This window comes from Strix uralensis, chromosome 17, assembly GCF_047716275.1.
Source record: "Strix uralensis isolate ZFMK-TIS-50842 chromosome 17, bStrUra1, whole genome shotgun sequence".
Taxonomy (NCBI): domain Eukaryota; kingdom Metazoa; phylum Chordata; class Aves; order Strigiformes; family Strigidae; genus Strix; species Strix uralensis.
In genome coordinates, this window is record NC_133988.1 from 14368995 (window position 1) to 14395129 (window position 26135).

General features: G+C 43.7%; 2 protein-coding genes across 12 annotated transcripts in view; both read left to right on the forward strand.

The window, feature by feature from the left end:
* Positions 1 to 4944, forward strand: part of MPHOSPH9 (M-phase phosphoprotein 9) — a 32244-nt gene extending 27300 nt beyond the window's left edge. For all 4 annotated transcript variants that reach the window (XM_074887180.1, XM_074887182.1, XM_074887181.1 and 1 more), the window contains 4 exons: positions 621 to 724; positions 1550 to 1761; positions 2308 to 2376; positions 3622 to 4944. In XM_074887180.1, coding sequence (XP_074743281.1) covers positions 621 to 724; positions 1550 to 1761; positions 2308 to 2376; positions 3622 to 3723 — 487 coding nt within the window. In that variant the 3' untranslated portion in view covers positions 3724 to 4944. The remainder of the gene's footprint in view (positions 1 to 620; positions 725 to 1549; positions 1762 to 2307; positions 2377 to 3621) is intronic.
* A 2053-nt stretch (positions 4945 to 6997) lies between these two features.
* The window catches only part of PITPNM2 (phosphatidylinositol transfer protein membrane associated 2), a 142001-nt gene continuing 122863 nt past the window's right edge, over positions 6998 to 26135 (forward strand). For 5 of the 8 annotated variants that reach the window (XM_074887155.1, XM_074887166.1, XM_074887165.1 and 2 more), the window contains exons 1-3: positions 6998 to 7298; positions 7877 to 7991; positions 23249 to 23348. The gene's annotated coding sequence lies outside the window, so the exon portion shown is untranslated. Of the gene's footprint in view, positions 7299 to 7876; positions 7992 to 15288; positions 15365 to 21477; positions 21496 to 23248; positions 23349 to 26135 lie in introns of those variants that run through there. The other 3 variants (XM_074887156.1, XM_074887157.1, XM_074887158.1) reach the window with 3 other exon arrangements.

Here is a 26135-nt window from a genome sequence, read left to right on the forward strand (position 1 = left end):
GGCAAGAAAAATCTAGAGTGATTTCCAGTCTTTAGCATTCACCAAGATGATATGTTGGGTTTACTATTGACACAACATTGATCAGTGACAAAGAAGTTACAGAAGAATTGTTCTGTGGAGTAAGTCCAGATCTACATGCCACTTATCAAGTCATGTAAACAAGAGTTGAAAGTAGTGTCTACGTACCTGTCACGGCACCTACAAGCATGTTAAAAATGCATTAAAAATTCTGCTAACTGTACTAGATACTATGGTTTTTATAGAGATCTTTGCTTGGCAAGGCTTGTAGAGTTTGAGAACTTACTTACCTGCGAGATTAAAGTGTAGGACATGCACATGAGGAAGAAGAAATGTGTAGCACCACTTTGATAGTTCTTGAGGATGACAACGTGGGAGCTTAGTGTGTTTGGGAGTGACAGCTTGGCCTGCTTCTGAAAGAAAGTCACATGAACGAGGTATTTTGGTACTATGAGCAGTAGTTGGAAGACTTGCAATGCCTGTGGGATACAAATTGTTTTATAAGAAATTTGTTTGTTTAACCAAAAGGTGAAAAAATAGGAAATATTGTATTGCTTGATATATGATTTCTAGCAAGTAATTGTGTGCTTCCTGCTCTGTAGATTTGATATACTTCTAGATGACCTGGAAACTGGTCCTACATCTACTTTACAGCACAATAATCCAAGAAAAAGGCTCCAGTTTCTCTCACTAGATGATGTAGAAGGTAATCTGTCAAAATGGGGGAATGGGGGGAAACTGGTTTTTTTGCCATAATTTCTTTTACATTGGTAACAGCTGCTTAAATAGAAAGCTGACAATTTATGAAGTCCAACTTTTAAAAATCCCCTAAATCTCATCTTATTCCTGTAGGTGGAGAAATATCATTCATACAGTATTTTATTTTTATGTATATGTGTGTGTGCACAAACACAATGGAACAACAAAAATAATTAAATTGAGAAAGAAGGGCAATATGTTTTCCTATGCTTAACTCAGTTATACAATGCATATCTTACTAGGGTCTATATTAAGATGTACATACTGAGACATACTAATAAAATTCTATTGTTAAAGATTGCATTACAGATAGCAAAGAATATAATAAAGCCAGTTGTTTCAGATTTTTTAAATGATTGATTGAACCAAATCTTTTCTCACTTTTGTAATTCTTGTCACAATGTTCTGGTTTTGTTTTTATTAATGCATTTATTTAGACTAGTGTTTTCATGACAACTAGTCTACTTGGTGATATTTAGAAAAGTTGTAGCAGTGGAAATAATTCCTAATTAGCACAGTACAGTAAGCTGTTTGTTAACCGAAAAATATGCTGTGTTATAAAGATCACTTGGAAGATGACCCTTACAAATGTTTTGCATTCTTCTGGAAAGTTTGCTTAAGGCAAGTTAATGAGGCTTTGCTAGTCACTATCCTCAGTTTATATACCTCTGAGATCATACTGATTTTCTTGTTATTAGTTTCTTTTTCTGTCCTATGTAATAATTTCACAGGCAATTACAAACCACTAAAAAGAACCCTATTTTATTAACAGGAAGGCAGCATTCAGGTGTCAGACACAGCTCTTGTGCTGAATCCGTCAATACTGGAATGAAGAAAACGACAGCTTGGGACGAGAGGAGCGTAGCACAAAAGTATGAGCCAGTGCTATCACCTTGTGAGGGAGACTTCAAATACACAGCAAGGATTAAGACTCTGGCTGAAACAGAGAGGCTTTTTGATGAGCTGACTCAAGAAAAGCAACAGGCAAAGATTATTTTTTATTTTAAAGTTGTGACGAAACATAATTGTTGTATGAGAGGTGAGGGATGTAGCCGTATACCTATGTAATGCATGGCTGAAATTGATACCCAATTTCTAGCGTTACCCTACGAATGTGCCATTATCATTCCCTGCTCTACTTCCCATACTCCAGTCCTCTTCTGGACTTGAACTTCATTAAAGGAGAGTCACTTTAACATAAACACAGTGTGAATGGAAGGGTTGGAGTGAATTGACTTTCTTCCTTAATGGACAGTGCTGCTTTAAATTGGCCTTTCAAACAAGGAAGGTTATTCTGGCAACTAAGAGTGCTCTCTTCAAAATGATCCTTGAGAGGGTCTGCTTATGAATGTTAACTTTTTTATCAGCTTTGTACGGCACATATTACAGTAACATAAATTAGTGTTTAAGAACAAGACTGGACATGTATCTGTAATCTGTACACCTCACCTCTCTTTGTAAGATGAGTTACGAAGACTTATATTGGCTCTTGAAACTATAATTTACAGCTGAAGTGTTTTCTGTTGTTAGATTGAGGCTGCATTGAGTCGGATACCTTGTTCTGGTGGAAGAATGACCTTGCAAGCAAGATTGAATCAGGTGAAAAAGCTTCTACATATGACGGGTCTCTTAAGTTGTTGTTCCGTAATTTGAGAATATATAGTGTGGAATAAAGTTCTGCTATACAGTAAATGTGATTACTGTGGGAATTTTTCCGTACCACTGAGAATTGAATATGGCTGAACTTTGAATCTGTGGGAAAGATGTTCTGTTCTCTAGACTTTATTGCATTAGAAGATAATCTGGAAGTTACTGGAAGTTAATTATAGACACAGTCTGACTTGCATTGTAAAAGGTGTAAGTCTGGATAATTTGTATGCAAGTGATTCAGAAGAGACTAACTAGCCCTGCAAACATTTGATTTCTGCCCCCGCCACAAACTGACAACTTTTCTTTTGTGTGTGTATATATGCATATAAAGTATGTGTGTGTATACATATATATATATATACACATACTACCTACTGTACATTCTGTGTGAGACTGTTTATATCTTCTATTTTTTTGTACAAGGGATGCATTTTCCTGAATTACTACAAGAATAGTCTGTTCTTGTGGTAACACTGAGATGTAGATAAAGGCAATACATGAAGAAAATGCAGTGACTATGAAATAGATCCCTGAAGCTGTAGAGAGGATGTTGTGCTGTAGGAGAAAGTGCAGAGTTTAGTTTTTGGTTGGTTGGGTGGGTTTTGTCTACTTGAAAGTATAAAGAAGAAAATAAGTAGGGAAAAATAAGCAGTGTAGGTGGAATACAGGACAGTGCCTTCTTAAGAAAGCTCTACAGACTCTTAATAAAAACAAGCGTCTCGGAGTTGTGTTTCAGAGGTCTCTGTGAAGCTGCAACTTCAGCATTTCCTGCATTGTAATCCCAGGGCTTGTTATCAGTTTCTCAATTGGAAAGTAAAAGTGCATTCCAGTAAATCAGTACTGCCACTCACTGTGGTCAGCTGTTTCTTAAATGTGTCTCCTTAATTATCAGCCCGTCCTAATTCTTGTCAAGTTTATCTCGTGGGAGTTTTGTAAGTCACATGGAAAAAAACCAAAATACCTGAAACAGTTTTAAAAAAAAGCCAACAACCCACAAATACACACACATACATAATAATACGAAACAATTGTAGGTCTGGCTGTAGCTTTTGGGTGCTAACAGAATGCTAGTAATGCATCAAAAAGGATACCAGCTGAATATAGGAATAATAGCAGTTTCTTCATTTTAGAAGGATCACTAGATTTTGTTGTATTAAATACTTTTTTTTTTTTTTCTTTGACTGTTTCTTTTAGGAAGCCCTGGAAGATCGCTTGGAAAGGATTAATAGAGATTTGGGGTCAATACGCATGACTCTGAAAAAATTTCATGTTTTACGTACCTCTGCAAATCTTTGACAATTCTCTCTTGAATGCAAATATGCTTTTTTTTTTTTGCACTAATATGTAATTATGCACTCAGTAAATGCAAATTGTTTTGTATTTTTATAAACCCTCAATAGTAGTTTTACAACCATGTTACCCTTTACAAACAGCAATATTTTGTACTTCAAACAGCCACCTATATTTTAAACATATTTTTGTTACACTTGAGAAATCAATGTTTATCCTGTATTGTAATATTTTTAGAAATATTAATTATTTTTAAATAGTGATACTCAATTTATAATAAGAATAAGAAACTAAAAGGCAGCTTGTTTTCAGAAAATGATAGTGTTATCCTTTTGCACTTCGTTTTCCTCACCGTTTTATAAATATTTATGGTATGATGTAAATATTAGACAGTAGGAAATTTTGAACTTGAATACAAAAAGCAACATGAATTACCTGTGTTAAAGAGAACTACTGTTGTATGGTAAATCCTTTTAATTTAAACCGTATAACATGGATATTTTTCATTGTGACAAAACTGTGAGCAATTCTTCCGTTATGGCTGGCCGGCTGCAATGTTTTGCTAGTTTGGTTGCCGCTGGCTGTGTTAGGAAAATATTGCTCTAAATTATTTGATGTCTCCCAACAGTGGCAGTGAGTAGTGTTTTGATACTGCGCGTGCCCGGCTTCACGAGGCTGACAGCGGCCATCCTGTCTCCCAGTGAGCACCTCACCTCCAGCTGACACTCCACGACTGTAACTACTTAACCGAAGTTACTGTTTTAATATGCCAGGCTGGGGTTTGTGCCATGCCAGTGTTCTGATCGTGCACAATTCCAAACCAAATCCGAGCTGTATTTGTGAACATACATGCAAAATGCATCTCTTGGTGAAAAATACATATTTGCTCGTTGGCATATTGCTGAATGACTGTCCAACAGTGATATTTTAGTTTGTATTTTAATATTAAATAAATGTTTAATTAGATTCTTTCCTCCTGCCCAAGAACAATAATAGGTTCTGGGATATTACATCAGTGATAATGTAGGTTTTAATCATATTGTGTGCTTCAAATTCTGTCCTTGTTCAAGATGTTTAGCCACCAATTATGTGATTATAAGGCCAGAATAGCTGTCGTAAAGGAAGCTTGTGAAGGTCTGATTCTAAAATTAGACTGTGTTTTAAGATATGTGATGAAGAACTGTCCCACCCATGCACAGTCTCTTTGAAAAATTGTATTTTTTTGCAGCCACTTCTGCCCTGTGGGTTTTTTTAATACAAGAATGGTTCTTTTAATACAAGATCAGAGTTGGGAAAAGCAGTAACTAACATCCTTGACTTCTCCCCCTTTATTCTAAAATGTAGAAACTGGGCCTGAATGCTTAGAGATAACTTCCTCAGATATATTTGCAGGCTACACCAATACATGTACAATTTTGTTGGTATTCCATATTTTTACTTAGAATTTTAACTTAGGAGGGGTTGAGGGAGGAAAAAAGAATCTTGACTTCCCTGTGCAGCTCTGCTAGTTAGCTGAAGATGTTTCACCACCATTTTATTAACAGGTAGAATTTTAAAGTATTCTTCAAAAGTATCATTCATATTCATGTACTCTTTTTTTTTTTTTTTAAAGAAAACTGAATTGTGAGTCAGAATTTATTTTTCAAGCTCTGTCTGTTGGAGCTCTTTAGGCTATTTCTGTTCTATTGTAACACTGAAGTTGGGGGGAATGTAAGTGTTGTTCTTAGTAAACTTCTAGGACAACCTTTTCACATAAATGTGACCTGTTCAGTAGGGTGCCTTCGGCCTGATTCTTCAGAGGGGCAGAGAATCTGCAGTTCCAGATTAAAGCAGTGGGAGGCCTGAATGCTCAGTGCTTCTGAAAATCAGACCTGAAGCATCAAAAAGTGGGGCACATGAAGCGTGTGTTTACTGTGGAGAATGTGACTGCCCTTGCTGTGCACTTAGCTGGATGTTTTTGGTTTTTTTTTTTTTAAATCCCTTTTAAAATTTTTCCCCTTAATACGAGCAGATTGCCCTGTTCCATATTTTGGGACAAATAAGGACTTCTAGAGAATCAGAAGCTTATGTTTCCTCTGAGGAGGACTTTCATCATCTTCCTCTGGTGTTACTCCACCTGCCCCCTCTCTGGCATTTATCACCTCTCCAGATTTCCTGGGGTTTGCCCGGAGCCCCGGGCTTTGTTCTGGCTCAGAGGCCCTTGCAAGACACTCCCAGGCGTAGTTTTCTCTATGATAATCAACATTGCAACTCCTTCAGCTCTGAGCTTTTAACCTTTGGAATATAAAATTTCTATTTGTCCACATCTCTAAAAAGAAAAAAAGAAGCGTCTCTTTGGACCATTGATACCTTTTAATAATCTGCCTTGCACTGGCAACTTTTGGCTCTGAAAAGAAGAGCTATAACGTGGACTAGACCCTCCTGGGGCAAACCAAATTCATTTCCTAGGCAGGCAAGCTCAGGCTCTGGGTGGGATGCAAAAAAGAGCAGAAAGGGGAGGGGGTCGTGGTGAGGTGCAAAGGTGCTCCTTGAGGATGAGGACAAAGAGCTTGAAGCATCAGCTGGTGGGTTTGGAATTACCCAGGGCTGAACAAGGGGCTGGTTGCTGGTAGTATTTTACATTTGCAGAGTAGAACAGAAGGGGTCAAGTGATGCATACTTAAAAAAACCCGCAGCAAATTAACAAATGTTTAAAGCAGTACAGCAAATTTTGTTGCTGGGTTTTTTCTGAATAAAATGACCGATAAAGGTTTCGTGATTTTTTTTTTTTTCCCCCCCAGTCTTTGCAGTGAGTAAAGTTCCAGGAGTAACCAGCACAGCTCCGGTCTGCAAAAAGCCTGGGGGTAGGGTCAGAGCTAGAGACTGACCTGGGGCTTCACAACCCCCCCCCCCGGCCTCACCGTGCAAGTTGGCTCCGTAACCGCCCGTTACCGCTCCCGCGGGCACCCGCTACAGGCACCGAGCAGCAGCGGGACCCCCCGCGCTGGGCAGCGGCTGGAGGAAGGCGGCAGGAGCGCCCGCGGCGAGCCAGAGCCCCTCACGGGTGCGGACGGGGAGAGGCGTGGTCCGGGGGTGAGGCCTGGGCCCGCTCCCGAACGCGCCCCGGGGGGGCCGCGCGGCTTCACCCCCGGCCGGCGGTGACGGGCCCCGGGCGCTGCCTCCCCCCGCGGCCGGCAGGGGGCGCCCCCAGCCCGCCCGCCCGCCGTGCGGGAGCGCCGGCCAGGCGCGGGGAAGGAAGTGGCGGCTCCCCGCGGCGGTGGGCACGGCTCGGGCGGGGGGGATAAAGCTGTCCGGCCGCCGCGGCAGGGGCAGCGCCGGGCTCTTCGCCTGTCCCCGCTTCCCCGCCCCGCAGCGCCGAGCGGCGGCCCGCCCGCCTCGCCTCTTCCCCCGCCTCCGCCGTCCCCGCGCCGCGGCAGAGCCGGCGGGTGAGGAGCTGCCTGCGCCCGGCCCACCCTCGCCGGGGATTATGCCAGCGGAGCGCGGGCATGTCGGCAGGCAGCGACTCGTAGGCAGCGGCAGCCGCCGAGCCGCAGCAGCAGCGACAGCAGCGGGAGCCGCGGCCGCCGCGCCGGGAGCGGCCGGTGCGTGGTGAGGGGGCGCGCGGGGGGCGGCGGGGCGGGCCCCGGCACCTGGTGGCCCTCCCGGGCCGGGCCGGCCGGTGCCTCAGCGGGGGCGGGAACCGCCGCGGGCCTGAGGGGAGGGTGAGGGGAGGGAAGGCCGGGCCCGCGGGGCGGCTTCAGCCTCCCCTGAGGGGGCCGGGGCGGCTCGGCGGGCCCCTCCCTGGGGCCTCGGCGGGTGGCGGCGGCGGACCGGCCCCTGCGGGCCGCGGCGCCGGCGGGTACCCGGCCGGTACCTCCGGGCGCTCCCGCGGCCTGAACGGGGTCAGGCTGTCTCGTCCTCGCCCTCGGGCAGCGGGATGCATCGGCGGTAAAAGTTTCCCGAATAGAGGAGTAAATGACAGGGAGGGACGGGGCTGCTGCGCCGCGGGGTCTCCGGGCGCTGCAGCCATAGCAGCACGCTGCCTCGGCTCCTCATTACTGACACAAAATAATGAGGCGTTCATAGCCCTGCTCTGGCACACCCCGCGGGGGTACTAATGAGGTTTGGTTGTGTGACACCCCCCCGACTCCCCGTTATTCCTTTCTCTCTGTGCTGGCAGGTCGTAGGCAGCAAACACCTTTCCCCTCTGGTCGTGGTTTGAGTGTTGGTGTTTGACAGCCGGGGACAGGCACCCTCCTCACCGGGCGTTTTTAATGGCAGAGGCAGCATTTTCGGTAGGTCGTGGCTGGGTGTGGAGGAAGCTGTGCTGGATGCCAGGGAACTGTCCGTATGTGTGAGGCCAGAGCGGACCGGGCCCACGGGAGAGCCTTCATCCTGGCTGCAGCCCTCCTTGTCCTCCTCCCTTGGTTACCGCATCTCTCGGGCTTGAATTTCAACAAATTCAGCTTTGGCAGAGGCACCGGGTTGGAGACTTGTGGAGACTTTGTCACAAAGGGGGTGGCCCACGAGCCGCTTGGCCGAGGCCTGGCTGTGAGGAGGGGGCGAAGGCGCTGCCCGGCGGTGGCCTCACTGCCTGTGGTAGAAACCGAGGGGTGAGACTGGCAGCGGCCTCCCAGGAGAAACGCCTTTGACTAATTACAGCTGAGGGAGAACCTCGCGTGGGCTTTCGGGGCTTGAGACACCCCTGCAGCTGCTGGGTGGCTGGCTGGAAATTGGCCGTGCTCCTGAGGCAGTGCCTCCCCTCGGGAGGGCAGGAGGAAGATTTTTCCCTTTGGAAGGAGCAGAATGCCCATTCCTTAGCTGGATGATGGGGTACAAGAGGGGGTCCTCTCTGCTGGGTCTGGCGGTCCCTTCTCCTGGCCTCCCCATCACTGACAGAAGGGGCCCTGCCTGGTGCTCCCAGACAACCCTGGGCTCCATTCTGGAGTATGTTCTGCCCCATGGCAGCAGGCTACAGCATGAACAGCTTCAGCTTTTTGTCCCACTGCGGGAGGGTTAAATCACTTTCTTCACCTCCTCCCCAGCCCCTCTCACTCCACTGAAGAAGTAGAAGCACAGAGGAATGCACCGAGGTGCTCAACCTTGGGCTGGAGTGTCATTAGCAGAGCCAGGAATGGGGAACCCCTCAGAGCAGTGCCCTGTCCAGTCAGGCACACAATTCAATCCTGTCACATTTGATGTTGAAATGCCATGACTGAGGTAAAGTTTATTTAAATTGTGCATTTAAGCAAAAAAAAAAAGTTTTTTCCTGTGTTAGTACCTGCTCTAAAGCGAGAGCTTCCATCTTCTGTGTGCTCTGTGTGTCTGGAAGCAGCTGAGTGGGTAATAGGATGCCAAAAAACATCTTCAGTCTTTGAAGACATAATCTGCATGTGCTCAGCTTTGTACATGACAGAGGTGCAACAGGACAGTGGTAATAGATTAGTCTTTGTGGACATCAGGACTTAAATAGGAAGTGGTTTGATTGCATGTCTAAATATCTATGGCCTGTAGGACTCCTTATCCTCCTATTGCATACTAATTACCTCTCCATGCCCACATCTTTTTGCTCGTGCTGTATTTTTATCGTGTAGTTTATTTTTGTCATGACTGTGTTGTGCTCCTGAGTAACACAAGAAGACTATCTGCGTTGCAGAGTTCAGCACTGGCTTCTGAGCGATTTTTTCCACTGTTGAATAGGAGACTGCTGTTTGTAGGGCAGCCTTTATCCTGGCGTTTGGCAGACGTCATGCCTGCGATGGTGGATAGATCGCTGTATAGCTGGTTATTCTGACAGGTAACCAGCTTGTTGTCTTGGCCCTGGGCTGCTCGGTAATTGAAACGCCTCCTCGGGATATACAAAATAAAGAATGGCTAAGCATGAAAGCACGGTTGCAGACTTGTCCTGGCTTGCTGTTTTTCACAGGAATGCTGTTTTGTGGTCCTTGCAATGTGTTCTTACTGTGGCAGCATCTCTGGGAGGGAAAGAGAAACGAGTAAGCAAGGGCTGGAAACGCAGCTTGTTGTGCTTCTTGCTTTTGATAGGGCAGACTTCTGGTAGGCTACGAGGTTTCATTAATCATATTTAAGTTTCTGTCACTAACTTTTAATTAAAAGCATGGTTGATACCACTTTAATGAATGTACGGATGTTAGCCATCTTCATGCATAAAAATGCTTTTTAATTCCCTTACTATTCCCTTTATGGCCCTTAGATGCTTTTGTTACCATTTAAACAGCATACAGTAGCAGCTGTTTATCTTCTTAATATAACTTTTTCTTGCATCTGTATTCAGGAAACAGTAATGGTTTGAGTAAACAATTCCCTGCTATCCTTTAACAATATTTTTTTAAGTAACTTGGCAGAAAATGGTCATAAGTGATGTCTAAATAGTGAACTCCAAGGCTCTTGCTGACAGTAGCCCCCAGCCGAACGTAACTCTGCTAAAATTGTTAGTTGTTCTTCATGCTTATGTGAGGTAGTGAGGAAAGTAAGAAACCCTCAATATATGACTTTTGATTCTGATAAGCTTTACAAGGATCTTTCCTCCAAATGATAACTTCTTATTAAAATATCCTTTCTATTTTGGGTTTGCTTCTGATGGTGTATTTCAATGCGTTTGTCGCTTGTTGTGCATCTAACAGCCCAAGCATTTATTGTGATTTACCATCTGGCATGTGGGAGTTTTATCTAACTTCTCATTTTAGTTGACAGCAACCAGTTTGGAAAGACCTTGTCCTTAATTTTTTTTGTAACAGAAATTCTCAAAACTTACAACTGACAGTGGTGCTAAGGGGTTTTGAATTTAAATACGTAGTCTCTTTTTATTCACGATTTGTTACTGCTTCTGCGAGCTGGACAAATAGAGAAGCAGCACATCCTTCAAGCAAGCTAATTTAAAGAAGGTTCTTCCAATTAGTCCAAAGCAGCATTAATCTCCCTCCCCTACATTCAAATAAAAATCTTGTCATTCAGCTGCTGGTTTGGCAGCCTCATTGGAAGGCTTCAGAAAATGGCAAGTGAAAGCTGATGCTTACTCCTGAGTGTAGTTTGACTCATGCCATTCATGCATATTCACAGTAATGTCCTGTTCTAGGACCAGCATGATCCATTGAGAAACATTTTTTTCACATGATGTTTTTCTTTTAGGCTTCCTCTTATTTGAGACACATGCCTCATTTCGAGGAGAGGGAAGGCACAGACATCAGCATCTGTCTTCTCTTTATTTTTATTTTCGTAGAAGGAAAAAGCAACATCTAAACTCCATGGTTTTCTTAATAGCCAATTTCTCTAAATGGTGAAGATGCCTTCTAATTTAATTTTAAAGTTGGCTGATATAGGATATGATGCAATTAATACTTCTGTTTACCTCCCCAAATTAGTAAGATATGTCAAAATTTAATTTTGAGCCTGAAAGCATCTTATAAACAAAAATGTTCTGTAGTATTCAGCGTGAATGGAAATGGAGTAATTAATGTGGGGGGAGGGAATAAATAAAACACTTTATTTTTAACTTTGTTTCCTGCGTGTTGGAGGAAATCCAAATGCCACAACATTGTACTGGGGCAGAGGAGTCTGTGTGAACTCACCCACGAACTGAAAGGGAATGTGGCTTCTCTAATCGTGGTGTCCATGCCAAGAGTCCTATGAAATTTTAAATGAACAAAGTAATGAATGATACTTAGATGTTCTTAATGCAAGAAGAACAAAACAATTCAGCATGGGGCTAACCAGATCCTATCACTTCAGGGAGTTTTAACCAGCATGATGCCAAGTCAATACATAGAGCTCTTGGTCATACTTGTGCACCTTCCACAGGCAAGGGATTCTGCTGGTGTGACTGTTTCGATGGTGTTTTTTTAATTAAAAAAAAAAAAAATCCCTAGAAGCTCACAGCAAAATGCTTCAGTAAATCCCACCAATAAACTCAGAAGCCAGTTGGGAAAAAGGTATCTTTCTTTTTGAAGGGTGGCTGTGGGGATCCAGGAGACCTCCTAAGAGATGGCAGCATCTGGAGACAGAGCTGCTTCCCACTCCTGCAACCCCTCCTGGGTCTGTTTGACACAGGGTCAAGCTTCAGAGGCGAGAAGAAATAAGAGGTTGCTTAGACAAGTGGAGATAAGTAGTTATTGAGCATATGTGGGTGCAGGGAGCTGCATGATTTGCCATGAAAGAGCAGGAAGAAATCTAATAAGCATAGGGTTAAAATCTGCCCTGGAGAGCTTGGGCACGTCTGAGGAGATCCCAGCAAGGAGATGCTGGCTTTGCAATGAAAGACCATCCAGGAGGGGAAACTCAGTGTCTCTTACTGAGAGGGAAAACAGCATCTCCTGCATGTGGGCTTCCATATGTGAGGGATGGTAACAAGAATATGGTTATCTTGGGTTTGGTGGTTGGTGCAGCCCAGGTCAATGAACGGTGGGAAAGCTACAGCGAAGGCGTCAGCCCTGGCAGGGAGTTCAGGAGTGTAGGTGTCGGGGTCATTGCTCCCATGTCCTCCGCGCTGCTGCCTGGCGGGAGGGCACATACCAGCACTCTGACTCTGCAGCTGCAGTGCCACAGAGGGCAGGAACAGAAAGCAAACACCTCAGCTGATTAAGAAGTGTGCTGGGCAGAAGGCAGCTGTCCAGGTAGGAGGGTGAGCACCCTGAGCAGCGGCTCAGCCTTCCAACAACCCTTCGCAGCAAAGGCTGATCTTCGGCTTCTGCTTACCGAGCTAGTGCTTGAGGACACCAAATTAGAAATTTTTCTTCTGGCTTTTAAACAGCCTCCTGAAAATCTTGCTCAGGCAGATTGGAAGAGCTACAGCATCCAGAAATCTGCATTCTTGTGGACGTCAAGGTTTTTTCACAAAAAAACCCCAACCCTGAGCACTGAGCATCTTGCATAGCGAGGACTCTGCACAGCTTTTGCAGTCCTGACTTTGTTGTGTTTGGACAGCTGAGGTTGGTGAGTGCTGTGACGTTGTAAGCAGGAACCTTAAAACTCCTCTGCAGAAAAGCAGTTGAGCTTAGGTAAGTTGGAGAGACTCCCTCGATGTAAGGAGAAATAGTAATTTGCCACTCTTTTCCTGTTCCTTTAAACTGCTCAGTCTTCTGTTGGAGACCAGCTACTGGGATTTCTGCTTGGGGTTTTTCCACCAGTTTTTATAGTCTCATCATGGGTGGGGGGAGCAGAGGTTGGGACAATCCATTAATGAAACGAGGTAGTTTGCTACTAGCTGGGAAGGCACATCTGATAGTTGCAGTATAACTAGGAGGACTTGGGAAAGATAATAGTGAATGAACAGCTTCAAGTTTTGTAATTAGTCATCATGGCAGCAATTCTTCTAATGGAAAGGAAGTCAACTCTGATCTGTTTGGATTGCTGGCACTTGCATAACGATTGTCAAGCTTTGGGACACTAATTCAAGCATATTAGCTGACTTAACCCACAGAGCAATGACCTGAGAAGGCGTTTCTCTTTAACGGCGCAATAACTAATTTGGAGGGTGGGAGTGTGTAACAGCAGCAGCACATTGAGCACTTCGGCATATCTTGGCACTTCAGGGGCGAGGCTGTGTTATCTCCAGTTCCAAAGTTTGATATTTGCATGACTTAACTCTGGATGTGTGGCAGGGCCTTAATTCCATTATGTGCTTTAAAAGGGTTTGGAAGGATTTCAGGTTTTTATAGTACAGCTGTGGTAAACTGCAGTTCAGCTTCTGCTGTGTCTTGTATGTGTTACTTGTAAGGAGTCTGGTTCAGGACTTCGTGGATTGTTCTGGGGCTTTTTTCAGATGATTTGGGTTGGAGTCAGAGTTATCACTCCACAGGGAACCCTGAAGGTCTGTGGGCATTTCTTAAGAGATAAAAAAATAATGGGCTGCCACCAGCCACTAGATGTTTGGAATGAACAGCAAAACAATTTTAGGTACGTATTTATATACAGATGTGGTGTAATTATGTTTTATATACGTCAGAAGACAATTCAGTGGGAATAACTTCACCTGTGATTGTAATTTGTTTCAAGATCAATACCATAACTTAAATAACCTCCTCCTAAAGGTAGAAACACTGTAGAATCATTTTCTCTATGTGGGTGGTTTACCTATTTTAATGCTACTTTTTTTTTTTTTTTAAGAAGGAAATAGACATTTTATATTTATCATATCAGATGAAATTGAAATCTAAATATTTACATCTTTTCACTGGATCTGAGGTTGAGCACCAGTTGTAGGCGTTGCCAAGCTGTTTAGTTGTCTCCTTCACTGAGTAGGTTGATTTCTTCAGGGTGGCGGAGAGATGGAGCCTCATATTTCTGTCTCTTCTAGCCAGTCTCTGCATCTGGAAATACTTCCCTCTGTGGGCTTGGTGACCTGGCGTTACGTTCAGAGGGTTTTCTAGCCTAAACATGCTGAAAGCTAAACTTGTGTTATCTCCAGCAGAATGCAGTTAACTGCAAACTGTGAAACTGGAGGGGGAGTTCAGGATACGAGTATGTAAATAACTCTTGAGATATTTTGTGAAAAAGAACAGAAGGGGGAGGAAGGCCTCTCACTTGCTTTTTCTCTGCCATCCTCATCTCCTCGGTAGGACTCTCTGTGGCTGAATTCAGTGCTCTTTACAAGCAAAGGTGCAGGGTCACTTCTGTTTTAAGCAAGGGTAAGCCAGTAGCAGACGTTTAAAATGTGGCAGGTCACAATTCAGTAGAAGGGACGGTAACAATCCCAGAGTTTTCTGTCTCCAGTTTTGCTCTGTCTTCCTTGTTTCCAGGAGGGCTGTTATTTTTTGAGCAAGGCTAGCATGGTGCTTTTAGGCTTCTGATGGAGAAGAGCAGATAGCTTGGTTTGTTTTCCCTTTCTTTCTTGTTTTTAAGCGTTGTTTATCCAGACTCTTCAGACCCATTATTTGTCTAACCTGTATCTGGATTGTAAAATATTGTTCCAGGTTTTAACTTCAACAGATGGTAAACATCTTCCATCAAATATCCTCAAAAATGTGTTTAGCATGGACACAATGCGTCTTTTGTCTGTTTTGGGACTACAGAATAATTTCTAATGCTGTCTTTTGCTTACATTTAATGCCTATAAATAGGCTTTTCAAAAAGGCATATTTATCTAACACACTACCTTTGTGAGAGGGAAGAGCATATTTGGGCAAGCCTACTTGAAGGATTAAACTTTGTAGTACAGCTTCTGTGTGTTGCTTTGGCTTCTCACTTTTATTCTGTCATTTTGTTTAGAAAAGCCAGAGGTGGTTTGACTTGCCGTGCTGAGCGTGTGCCCTTTGTATCTCTGCTTGATGCTCTGCTTGGAGAGGTAATAGTATTGGAAACATAGCACCACAGTGTCGGGGTGGGGAAAAGACTCTGGGTAGTAAAACTTCTCAGAGTTATGAAGTCTTACAAAGTGATTTCTAACAGCAATAACTATTTATGCAAAGCTGTAAGGAAAACTGCTCCCTGTGTTTCATAGGTGCTTTTCTTTCTGTGCCTGGCCTTCAGTGGACCTCATTAGGTCAAGAGCCAGATCTTCTGCATCATGTCTGCAAAAACATCTGGGTGGAGAGGATGGAGGGGAAGGAGCCTTCTTCAGTCCTCCTCCTTCATATGGTTGCCCCAGCAGAAAAAATGAACTTGATATAGAGGGGATATTTCATTGTCTAATGGAGCATCTGTAGTATCAAAGGTAGATGTGTTAGAGCACTTTTTTTCCCTCCTGCTCTGTCTTTTGTGGTCTGTATGTCATCTGACAGAATTTGTGTTTTATTCCTTGTTATCGAAGTAAAACTGAAAAAAAAGAGGTAATGTAATCTTAAGCATTGTTACAAAAATCATCAGCTAAACTGTGAGAGACTGTGTTTATTCCTGGTTTAAAGGCTGAGTATAATTTGACTTGTAGACCTCCCGTTCTTCCTAAATCAAGTTTATGGTACCAGCAGCTAGGAGAGTCGGCTTCTGATTATAAACAGGTTTGGAGCCACTAAAAACCCCCTTGAAATCAGTTTGGCAACTGTTTGAGAACTACCTTTTTAATATTCCTGTCAAGTATCCTGCAGAGGTCTCTTACAGCAAACTTACAGATCTTGTAGATGTCAGTCTTTCCTGCATATTTTATTTAACTTGCTCTTAAACTTCCTAGAAGAATGCATGCAGATAAGCTTTTTCAAAGCCTTTTTAAAAATTTATTTTTACATGGAAACCTGGTGCTAGCGAGGCAAGAGTTAAGTAAAACTGTTTGTGCTGTGCTGGGGGGGTGCAACCTGTTGGAGCTCAGAGCACCTTGCAGTGAGGTGCTTTTTGCTTTTGTTTGGGTTTTCTTGAGGTTAAATCCCCATTTTCCATCACAGTTTCTTGCTTTCTGTAGCCCGGGTGGGTACCTCTGGACCTGTTGAGTGTTGGAGGTTGCAGCTGGGTGAGGGATGCCCAGCTGGGCGCAGGTGCAGGCGCTGCAGGTGACAGCCGGGGTGCGCGGGGTGAGTCTCTGGGTGCACAGACTCAGCCGGGGGAAGGCAGGGGAGACTAATTGGTGCTTGTTTAAGCTTTATCCTTGCAGTCTGTATGGCAGCAGCTGGCCTGAACTGCCTGGCTTGGATAACTTGAGCAGTTACTAAAGGCAGTAAAAACACAGGCACACACTACAGAGCCCAGCGGCTTAGCATTGCAGTTATCATAAGGTATTCCATCTGGAGGTGGAAAAAACAGCCCTTACAGCGTTTCTTTATCTGGAGGCTGGCAACGAGTGCAGAGTGAGTGACATATTTCCATTTCACTCATCTGTTGTCAAAATGGTGACACCCTTGAGTCACATTAAAAATGAGACCTTGAATCGGCACATCATTCTGGTAAGCACGGAGCAGGTGTTTGTTGAGTTTTCTTGGTTTTGTCCTTGTTAAGAAAATTATTTTTTTCCCCCTCCCTGAGATAGGATAAAATTGATTAATGCTTTTGCTAATGTTCTGGGTTAAAAATAATGGGAGAACCTGATTCAGGTGGAATGCTGGATGTTAGCTGTAAAGATGTTCAAATAACCTGCTTTACAACTATTTAAAGCCCTAAAAATAAAACAAAATTAAAAAAAATATTAGTGCCCAGTAGCCAGATGGTTGGAAAAGAACACCCCACGATCAATGAGGCAATATGTAAATATTTTCAATCATTACCACAGTACTGCTGCGTTAACATTGAAATTCAGAGTGCTATTCCATGGGACTCCTCATTGATCAGCAGATGAGCTCTGATAAAACAGAGGATAAAAGCACAATACTGAGCATTATTATGGATTGTGGGTTTTGTTGACAAGGACAGGCTTCCATCAAGGTCTACGAATGGATTTCAAACCCTCTTTAAGCATGTTACTGAGACACTGTGTTTCTTTCCTGGCTGTCAAGTACCGATTAAATGGTGTATTATTTCTTGAGCTGCTTTATTGAAGGTGAAATACTGCATAGTTGACTAATTTTTCTGTGCTAATTGCCACATTTATATGGGAAGGGGCAAGGTGGAAGCTGATGTAGAGTTCTCTGATTGAAATATATCTAGCTAGAAATGACTGGAAAGTAAGATAAATCAAATGGTTGAATTAAAATAATTTTTTAAAAAAAGGTTCTCCTAGAAGCAGGCTGTAGAGACCCTGTCTGTCTGACTCACTTAGAGATCTTCACAGGGGTGATAGCATTTCATGCATAAAACATGAAGTGCTTTAGCATACACAGGTGCTGAACCCACCAAGAGGCAGCTTTTTTTTTTTCTCCCTCCTCCTCCACTTTTGTGCTCCTGAGAAAAAAATCTTGTTAGGTTATACTTCTCTCAGAGGGGAGTTTGAAACTTGACTCTACATAGATGCTTATAAAAGCTGCGTTTTAAGATCCGAATTCATAACTGCCCACCTCAAAACAATACCATGCCAGCGTGGAGCAAATGCTGCTGTTTGCTGTTCCTGGGATCCCACCGTGGAGGCGGGAGGTCATCTCCTCTGTCCGGGAAGGTGAGGTGTCCCGCAGGGCGTGGGGAACAGGTTGCCACTGTCGATGTGTGGTGTTAAATGTGTGCTCTTCCCACTTGACATAGACTGATGTGAGGTTCATAAAAATCTTGTCAGGGTGCAGAGAGTGTAGTTTGGTTTTTTTAATGTATTTTTCTTGCAGCCTAATCAGAGCAATGGGTTCTAACACTTCACACCCCAGTCTCCCATTTCGTATAGGGGAAAATGGCTTTTAAGAAAGGAGGGAGAGGGCTTTGCAAATGAAAAGCTCGTTATAGCTACAGCAAGGAATGGAGCCCAGGCAGCTTTCTGGAAACAGTGTGCTGTTTGCTTTCTCTCCCTTCCCCTTGGGTCTGGCTGCTTACAGTGAGGCCAGGACCGTGTGCTCCTTAGGGAACGTAACCCTAGAGGCACTTCGGAAGGTCCAGATGCTACAAGCATTAGGCAGGGGAAAATGGTCTAGGAGCCTTTCTGAGCTGCTCTTATTTTCTAGTTAACTGCTGCATTTATCTTGGTGTGTTGATTAATTTCCTGGCACATCCTGGAGCCTGTTCTTCTGATTACAGAGTTCTTTGGGATTTTGAATTTATTTCTCTCTGGTTTGGTGCTTTTTAGTTGCTCGCTTATATCCCCTTACTGTTTTAGGGTGACTAACTGATCTGAGAACAGAAAACACCACCTCGGAGGATAAAGGGACTCTTGTGACTCTCTGTGGTCTGAAACTGATGCTTCCAAACCATGGGCATACAGTGTTTGACCACAGCTGACACTTGTTAGGGCTTAGTGTTTATTAATGCAGATCGTGCAAAAGCAGTAGGCTGAGCTAAAACAGCTGTGGTGTTCACTAGGAACAATTTTGCTAGTTCAATTATTTCTGCATGATAGTGCTGTCAGTGTCTCTGACTTCACAGAAACAGCATGTGAATCTCGCTTTCTGTTGCCTTTGCCCTTGCTCGACAGGACTCTGATCTCGGGTGTGAGGCCAGTGTGTTCTGGTCTGTGGTCGTCACCAAGTGTGTTTGTTCAGGTAACAGCGAGGTGGCAACTCTGCCTGTCCCACCAATATAATGTGTTTTAGTGGTAGCAGTGATGGTACCTCTTAGGAGGAAGGACTGAAAAGCAGAATGCAACACATCAGTTAAGCAGAGAAGCCTTCCGAAGCCAGCAGAAAAACATCTTATAATTAATCATCCTCCATGGAAAGGTAAATGGCAGTTCTGTTTTGTGTAATGTAATGTTTTCATCATTTGGGCTAAAAATGAGCTTCCTGTTGCCTCTTCCTACTTGCAAAATGCATTTGCATGTGAATCTGTCTATTAATACCTGTGGTCTGCTTTCATGTGCCTCAGTGATGAACTATGGTGCTGTGCCAAAGCCAAATGTGATGGGTTTGGTTCTGAGCTGCTCTGATGCCCAGAGACTTCCATGGAGAGATACTTCCCTGAAAGCCTTTCGAGGAAGGGAGGAAGTTTGTAATGTTCATCTTTGCAAATCACCCATAATAAAAAAATGTTCTAGCCTTCTGGCAACTCTTCCATTAACTCCCATTTCTCAGTGTTTTTGTTGGGCTGCTTTTCCCTGGTTTGCTTTGGACAGATGCGTTCCTTGGTTAATAATGCTGAAGTCTCCCGCACTTCGGTAGTATAATTTTAAAACGGAAGCAGTTTTAACTGTCTATTTCATTACCGCTTATCACAAAGTGTTTCTGAAATGCAGGCAGGGTTAATTATTATCAATCTAAAAGAGGCTTAAAACTGACAATTTTTAAGTTTAAATTCTGCGCTGGTAATCTGTTCTCACACCTAAAAATAAGGAAATTAAGAATAGCATCAGTGAGGCCTCTGCAAACTGCAGTGACTTTAAATGATGACTTGGAAATACAGTCAAGGTGAATTGTGTATGATTATTCCAGAAAACAAGTTTTATAAGTATGTGATAATGTCCTAGACTACATTAATTATCTGTTACTTTCAGTGTTTACTGTAGAGAAAATTCTGGTGTTTACGGTTTTCCAAAGGCAGTACTTTCAGTTTCTGTTGTTCAGAAATGTTTTTGCTTTTAATCACTTTTGATTTCAATACTTTTAGCAAGTATGTAGAGAACTCTATTGTTCTGTTTGGAATAATTATTTCAGTCCTGCTGTCACTGAAAATGAGAAGTTTTGTCATCCTTCCCCAGTCTACAAAATAGGAAAAAAATATCCAACCCTGAAACAAAAAAGAATGACGCAGGTAGGAAGATGGATTGCTTTTCTTGAAAACTGAGGAGGTTTTATGTCAGCTCTTGCAGGTTTGTCTAGCTACCCAGTGAGGCTTTCAAGGTTGCCCCCACAATGAGTTGAACCAAATACTGAAACTCTTTCTGAAATCTCGGGTCCAGGCCCCTGCTAATTCTGAGAACTGCGCTCTGCTCTGTGAAACCAGTGAAATGGAGCAGGGCTCTGGTCTGACTCTGTTTTTAAAAAATTTATTTACTTAAGTATAGGTTATGGTGGATGTTTTCTAGCATATCCAGCATCTATAGAAACTTGTCTACCTTGTGAAAACAAATGTAGAATGGACTTTGACAAATCCTGATGCAGTTGATGAGGACTGAATTGTTGTATAACACTTAAAAAAGTAGCAAGACTCAGTCTGACTGGAGGTGTATTAGGTTAAAAAACTCTGTGGATATAATCAATCCTTTTAAAAAAGAAAGGTAATGTGAGGATTCTTGTTTACTTGCAGATCAGTACGGTTGAGTGGCTAAAAGGACTAATGAGACACTTGCCTTCCTGGAAAAGCGTTTAAAAGTTCAAATGCAAAGCAAGATGAAAATTTTATATTTAAATATATTTCCGTCATACAGATTTGAATAGGTGATTTAGGGAGAAAATCCTTTGGGTTTTAAATCATTGTATTGTGTATAACAGTAGGGGAAGAAACACTTTAAATTTCCCTTTATGAAAAAAAACTTTGCTTAAGAATGTGGTGGGTTAAGTAATCTTTAATTCTGCCCCAAAGCATGCACACAGATTCTTGACATGGGTTTATAGCTATCAAGTCATCAAATGTTTTTCTTCAGTTGGTTTCAAGATGTAATTTTAAAAGTAGTAATGATTTTCACTGTTAATTTTGTTGTAAGCCTGCAGAGTCTATTTCATTTACAATCTGGTCTTGACTGTGTTAATATTGGGAAAAAGAGCGAGAGTCGATAGAAGAAAAGAAAACTAAGATTCAGCTTTGTAGCACATGGCAATCATATTTGGGCGACACCAAGCAATGGCATCTAGTGAGTGTGCAAGACAACTGCATCTGTGTACGTGCGTTACAAACACTGAATTGTAGCTCATCCTGGGTAGTTGGATTGGGCTGGCTGTTCATACTTGGTGCTTTCAACTCTCAAAGTGCCTGGCAAAGCTAAGCAGATGCTGCAATGCCATCGTGGGGCTGGAGTGTGTCCTCTGTGGTGTGCGCAGGAGGACACAGATGTGTAGTGGCTGCTTTGAGACCACAGTGGAAAGCTGTACGTGAGCCAGACCTAGCACATGGGAATCCCTTGTCTTTAAAACTCAGATCAGACTCCTAAACCTTAGGTCTACAGACCAGACCTGTAGTTTCCAGCCCAGATAGATCCACGTCTAATAGTTGCATTGCAGAAGACTTTGAGATAGGTTAAGCAACTTGATGCGCAACTCTTTCAACTTTTTTTTTTTTTTTTTCTTTTGAAGCCCAGGCTGGGAAAGCAGAAGTGGCATTTGGGCTCCATGCGACTGGCTCAGCTGTGAATCAGCAAATGACGTTAATAAGCATTTGTGGACTAAATATATTTTTAAGCTGTCTGGCTGCTTGCTCTTGGTGAGATCTCTGAGATTAATGGTCCTGAAATGTTACTCGAGTTTGTTCTTCCTCCAGGATGAATCTGACCTGTGCAAGCACTATTATTTATTTAAATTGTTGTGCAAGAAGATACAAGAGTAAAGAGCAATTCCTTTTTTTAATGACTGGGGTTTTTTTTAATGTCTGTTAACTGAAGCAGGGTGCCACAGCTAAATGTATCAATGGTTTTTCCAACATTCAGGTTCTTTGTGGGTGCTGGTCTTAAGGCTTGTATCAAGGTCCCAGTCGAGGAGATACTTTTTTTTGTGTGGATGTGGATCCAGATTTGCATGTTCTGGTGCAAAACACAGCTCCTGCTAGAGGGAAGGTCAACTGTGCCCTTCCTGACCCAAAGGGGAAAGGATTGTTTCTGCTGCTGGCGAGTTCAGTGAGTTAAAGGCAGCTTTAATCTGAGCGGGTGGCTTTTAGGAGTGTGTGGGAGCTGCTGAGGCCCCGTCCTCCCCACACACATAGCCAAGCTATCTTCTGATCTCTGTCAACTTCCTGAAGCCGTGCTGGCAGCCCGTGGGTCAGTTGTCAGGGCAATGGCTGAAAATGTTCCATCCACCCTGTTAGACCTTGCACTACCGAGGGCTGTTGCTTTGTTCTGGCTGTTGCTTGAAGGACAGCAGGGGCAGACAAGCCAAGGGTAAGCCAAGAAATTAAAGAAGACCTGAAGGAACTTGAATATACTTGGAGAGATCTAAGCAGAGAGGGGAGTAATGGCTGCGGGCGGGGGGGGGGCCATGTGCATGCCCTAAAGTGCAAACCAGATGCTTTAAAAGCAGCATTAAAAACAGTTTCCAGTGGTTGGAGGTAATGATGAGACTCTGCCTGAAGGAATCTCTTAGAAAGGCAACGGGCTGCTTGGCATAACGGAGCAAACCACATAAGCTGCTCAGCAGGTAACGGTTACAAGTTCCTTCTGGCCTGTATCTCTCCTGACAAAAATCAGCCTTGGGGGAAAGCAGGTAGCTGATGGCTAGAAAGTGAAGTATAAATGGGGTGACATTTCCCGAGCTGTGTGGGAAGGGAGCTGGATTTGTCCTCCTGGGTGCTGCTGGTTCACCACCCCATCTTTGCCATCCTCCAGGCCTGGCTGCACCATCCTCTGCGACAGCCATGGGAGGTGCCTTCTCCTCACTCCTCCTCCAAGTGTGGAAGGACTTGTGGGTTTATAAAGGCAGCTCCAGCTCTGTTTCCACCCTCGAATGTGGGATCCTGCCCGGTCTCCGGGGAGCTATGTGGTAGAACACTGCGATGTGATGGTTTTTGCCTGTGATGATGATGTCCCCTTCATGGAAATCATTCAACACCCTGTTTTGAAAGGGAAATGCTTTAGGGAGAAGTTATGGTGTTGTAGAGGGGGAGCACACGAGAGTGGTCAGTGCAAAGTGCGTGCGTGTGTTTTTTTTTCTTTTCCCTTTCTCTTTCTTTTTTTTTTTTTTTTTTTTAATTTCCATGAGTTAGAGATGACGATGACTCATGGCTTGGAACGCACTTTAAATCCCTGAGGTGCTCATTGCCGCCTACTATCACGTATTGAATTTCTGACATACCGGAGGGATGTCTGCAGAGAAACTCTGATGTGCAATTATAAAATGTTGTAGCTTTATGTTGTTTGCATAGGAGCCATTAGCATGGTATAACTGTGAAAATAATGCAGCTTTATTCTTGCTGTTGATTTCCCATGGGCATGGCAGTTAAGCAACTATGTTTTATCTTTCTCTAGGATGTTGACACATGTGGACCAACAGTGACATCCTTTTTCAGCAATGCTGTCTTCACTCCCTCCTGCATTCAGAAGCATCTAGAGAGATTTTTTGCAGAAGGTAGGTTCTGGCATTTCAGCTGGAGGGCTGCTCTTTTTCTTCTATATTAGAAAAAAACCATGTAGATGTTACTAGGGAGAATGGTAATGAGTCTGATGGATACTAACTTACTGCTGGTAAGAGAAGGGATTAACCTTAGCTTGGGTTCCACTTGAATAGACGCCTAGGGGGAAACGTGATAAAATGGAGTCTGGAAGAATGGCTGTATGAGTTGCCTCTGAGAAGGGCTTGGCAGTCGCAGGACATGGTTGGCTTAAATTGCATAGACATGTGTATTGGTAATAAACCTCTTTAAAAGAAAACTCGCGCTCCCTGCCTTTTTCTGCTTAGTTAGCATCCTTGTTTATTTAAAATGCTTTAAACAAATAAATTAAAAGGGAGAATGGCTGCACAGGATGTGCAATTAACATTTCTTTTGGGTGTATATTTAAATCTTGTGCAGGTCTTTTCCCCCCAAAAATCTTAACCTTGTTGCATTTTATTTGTGTTGAAATAAACGGTGTGCAGCCTCTGATACTACCATAAAATTGTTAATTTCTACCTTTTTTGGCCCTCAACTTTTAATTTGCTTTACATTGCCAAGAGGATTGACATGCAGAACTTCCCCAGTAAAAGTGTAGGTGGGGAAGCAAGTAACCTGTGGTGTTTTTAAAGAAGTAAATTTTAAGAGATTTTATGCTTCTTATGAATGTATGTATTTGCTACTCCCTTATGCTGTAACCTTTGGAGTGTTGCTTGTGGGTTCGCTGTGTTTGTCCAGCTCTCACTGAACCTTTTTTGTGTGAATTCTAGAAATGTATATATCATAGTGTTAAATCTGCCTACAAAATTAGTGGCTGAACAGGAATTTTTCAATAGATGGGGTGTCAGCCTTTAGACTGTGTAGTTCTGCATCTTCTTATTTTCCTCCAGTACATTTCTCACCATTCAGATTTTTTCCCTCTATTAGAAAGGGTGATTTTTAACTCTTAACTCCACTAAATGTTTCTCTTTGCAGTGATACTGTGGCATAGTAACTTTGCATTTTTGCTGCTGGATGCTAAAAGTCAAAAATTGCTGGTTTTTGCTTTAAGAGCAATGAATTGCTGGGAAGAACGTAGAAGGGATAAATGAGTTTGGATCTGAGACTGTTCACTTATCAGGCTGAAATATGTTTTCGGTTTCTCTGGATTTATACCTCAGGGCCGCAGCTGTTACACTGAAACCGCAGTGACACCAGCTCTCTATTAACATGCAATATCTGTACCAGAAATCCTTGAAAACTAAGGGTGATTTGAATACCTTAATTATCTCCTGTCGGGAAATTGGCTCCCAATGAATTCATCACTATTCCCCATGTTGCTTCCCTTCCTGTAGCCTCTCTCTTCAGGATTAGCAGAGCCGAGGGCCAGTCTGGGTAGGCTGCTCCCAGTGCTGCGGCTTGTCCCGCTGCGGGATCCCCGATTTCCTCGGGAGAGAGCCCGGCGGCTTCTCTTCTGCTCGCCGCAGCGCTCTGAAGGAGCTGTGGACAGGTCTCTCTGGGAACAAAGCTGCTGTCAGCAGCTTGAACAGAGGAGTTTATGCTCGTAGAGGCATTAATTGCCTTATGAATTTGTGCCTCTGTGCTGGGGGAGAACATCTGTGCCCCAGGAGCCTTGCCTCCCTTGCTTTAGATGACGCTCTCCCCCTTTGCTCCCCTGTTGTAGAGGACAGCGTGTTTCTCTGAATTAGTGGTAACAGCAAAGAGATGCAATCCTTAGCAATGTCGAGGGTTTGCTTTGCCTTGGGGCTGTGGCTCTATTCATTTCACTTGCCTGAAGGGCTTCACAGGGCTGATGATCCTCGGTAGGAGAGGTGCCCAAATGGTCATTAATTTCCTGGGCAGGTGAGGGGAAACTGCCTTCAGAATTGTGTTCGCAGCAAAATGAATCTGTGAGGCTTGCGTCACTAGAGAGCAAGTAACGTCTGTGGATTGGCAAGTAAGGAACGTAGGGAGAAGAATGGGTTTTAAGCCTTGTCAGGGAATGCAGTGTTCATGAAAACAAAAAGCTGAATAGAAATGTCCATGAAAATGCTGTAGGCACCAGGTAATTTTCCCCTCTGTTCTGCCAGCATCTGTGTGCAGCCCTTTTGTTTTTCCAAACCCGAAGGCTTTGAATCCAAACTGCTGGACTGAGTGAAAATGATGGGAGGAGGTTCCTCTACAAGTCATACCTGGGAGTATTTTTTTCCAAATGACGTCAAATTATTTCAAAATCTAGGAAAGCATCCTCAATCTCTGGTGCAAGCAGAAAGGCAGAGCAGGATCTGAGGCGCATGTGTGCATACACAAGGTGTAAGTGCCTGTGGTGGTCCAAACATGGCAGTGGGACCTTGGCAAGAAGCAGCGGGGGAAGCAGTGTGGTGGTGGGAGATGGAGGATGCTGATGCAGAATGAGGAGGTACCTGTCCCTCAGCATCCTCGCTTCTAGCAGTCCAGGGACACGGCACTACTTTTTTGTTTCCACCGGTCCTGCAACTGCAGAAGCCCAGATGGGATGAGGAGTGAGTGTTTCTCGCTGTAAGAAGAGGCAGAGACTGACAATTAGGCAGGAGTCTGATACGTAGGAGAGCGGAAAGCAGACGAGGTGAAAGCAGATGGAGTTACAGGGTGCCTTAGCCTGAGAATATGTGAGGCAGGCTCGGGACAGAGATCTTTTGCACTTGGGAAGCGGTGTCCCCTCTAAACCATTTGTGCACATCACTGAAGGAGTGTATGGTGTCCTGCCAAAAGGAAACACAGGTTTGCTTTGCAGTTGATTCCTTCTA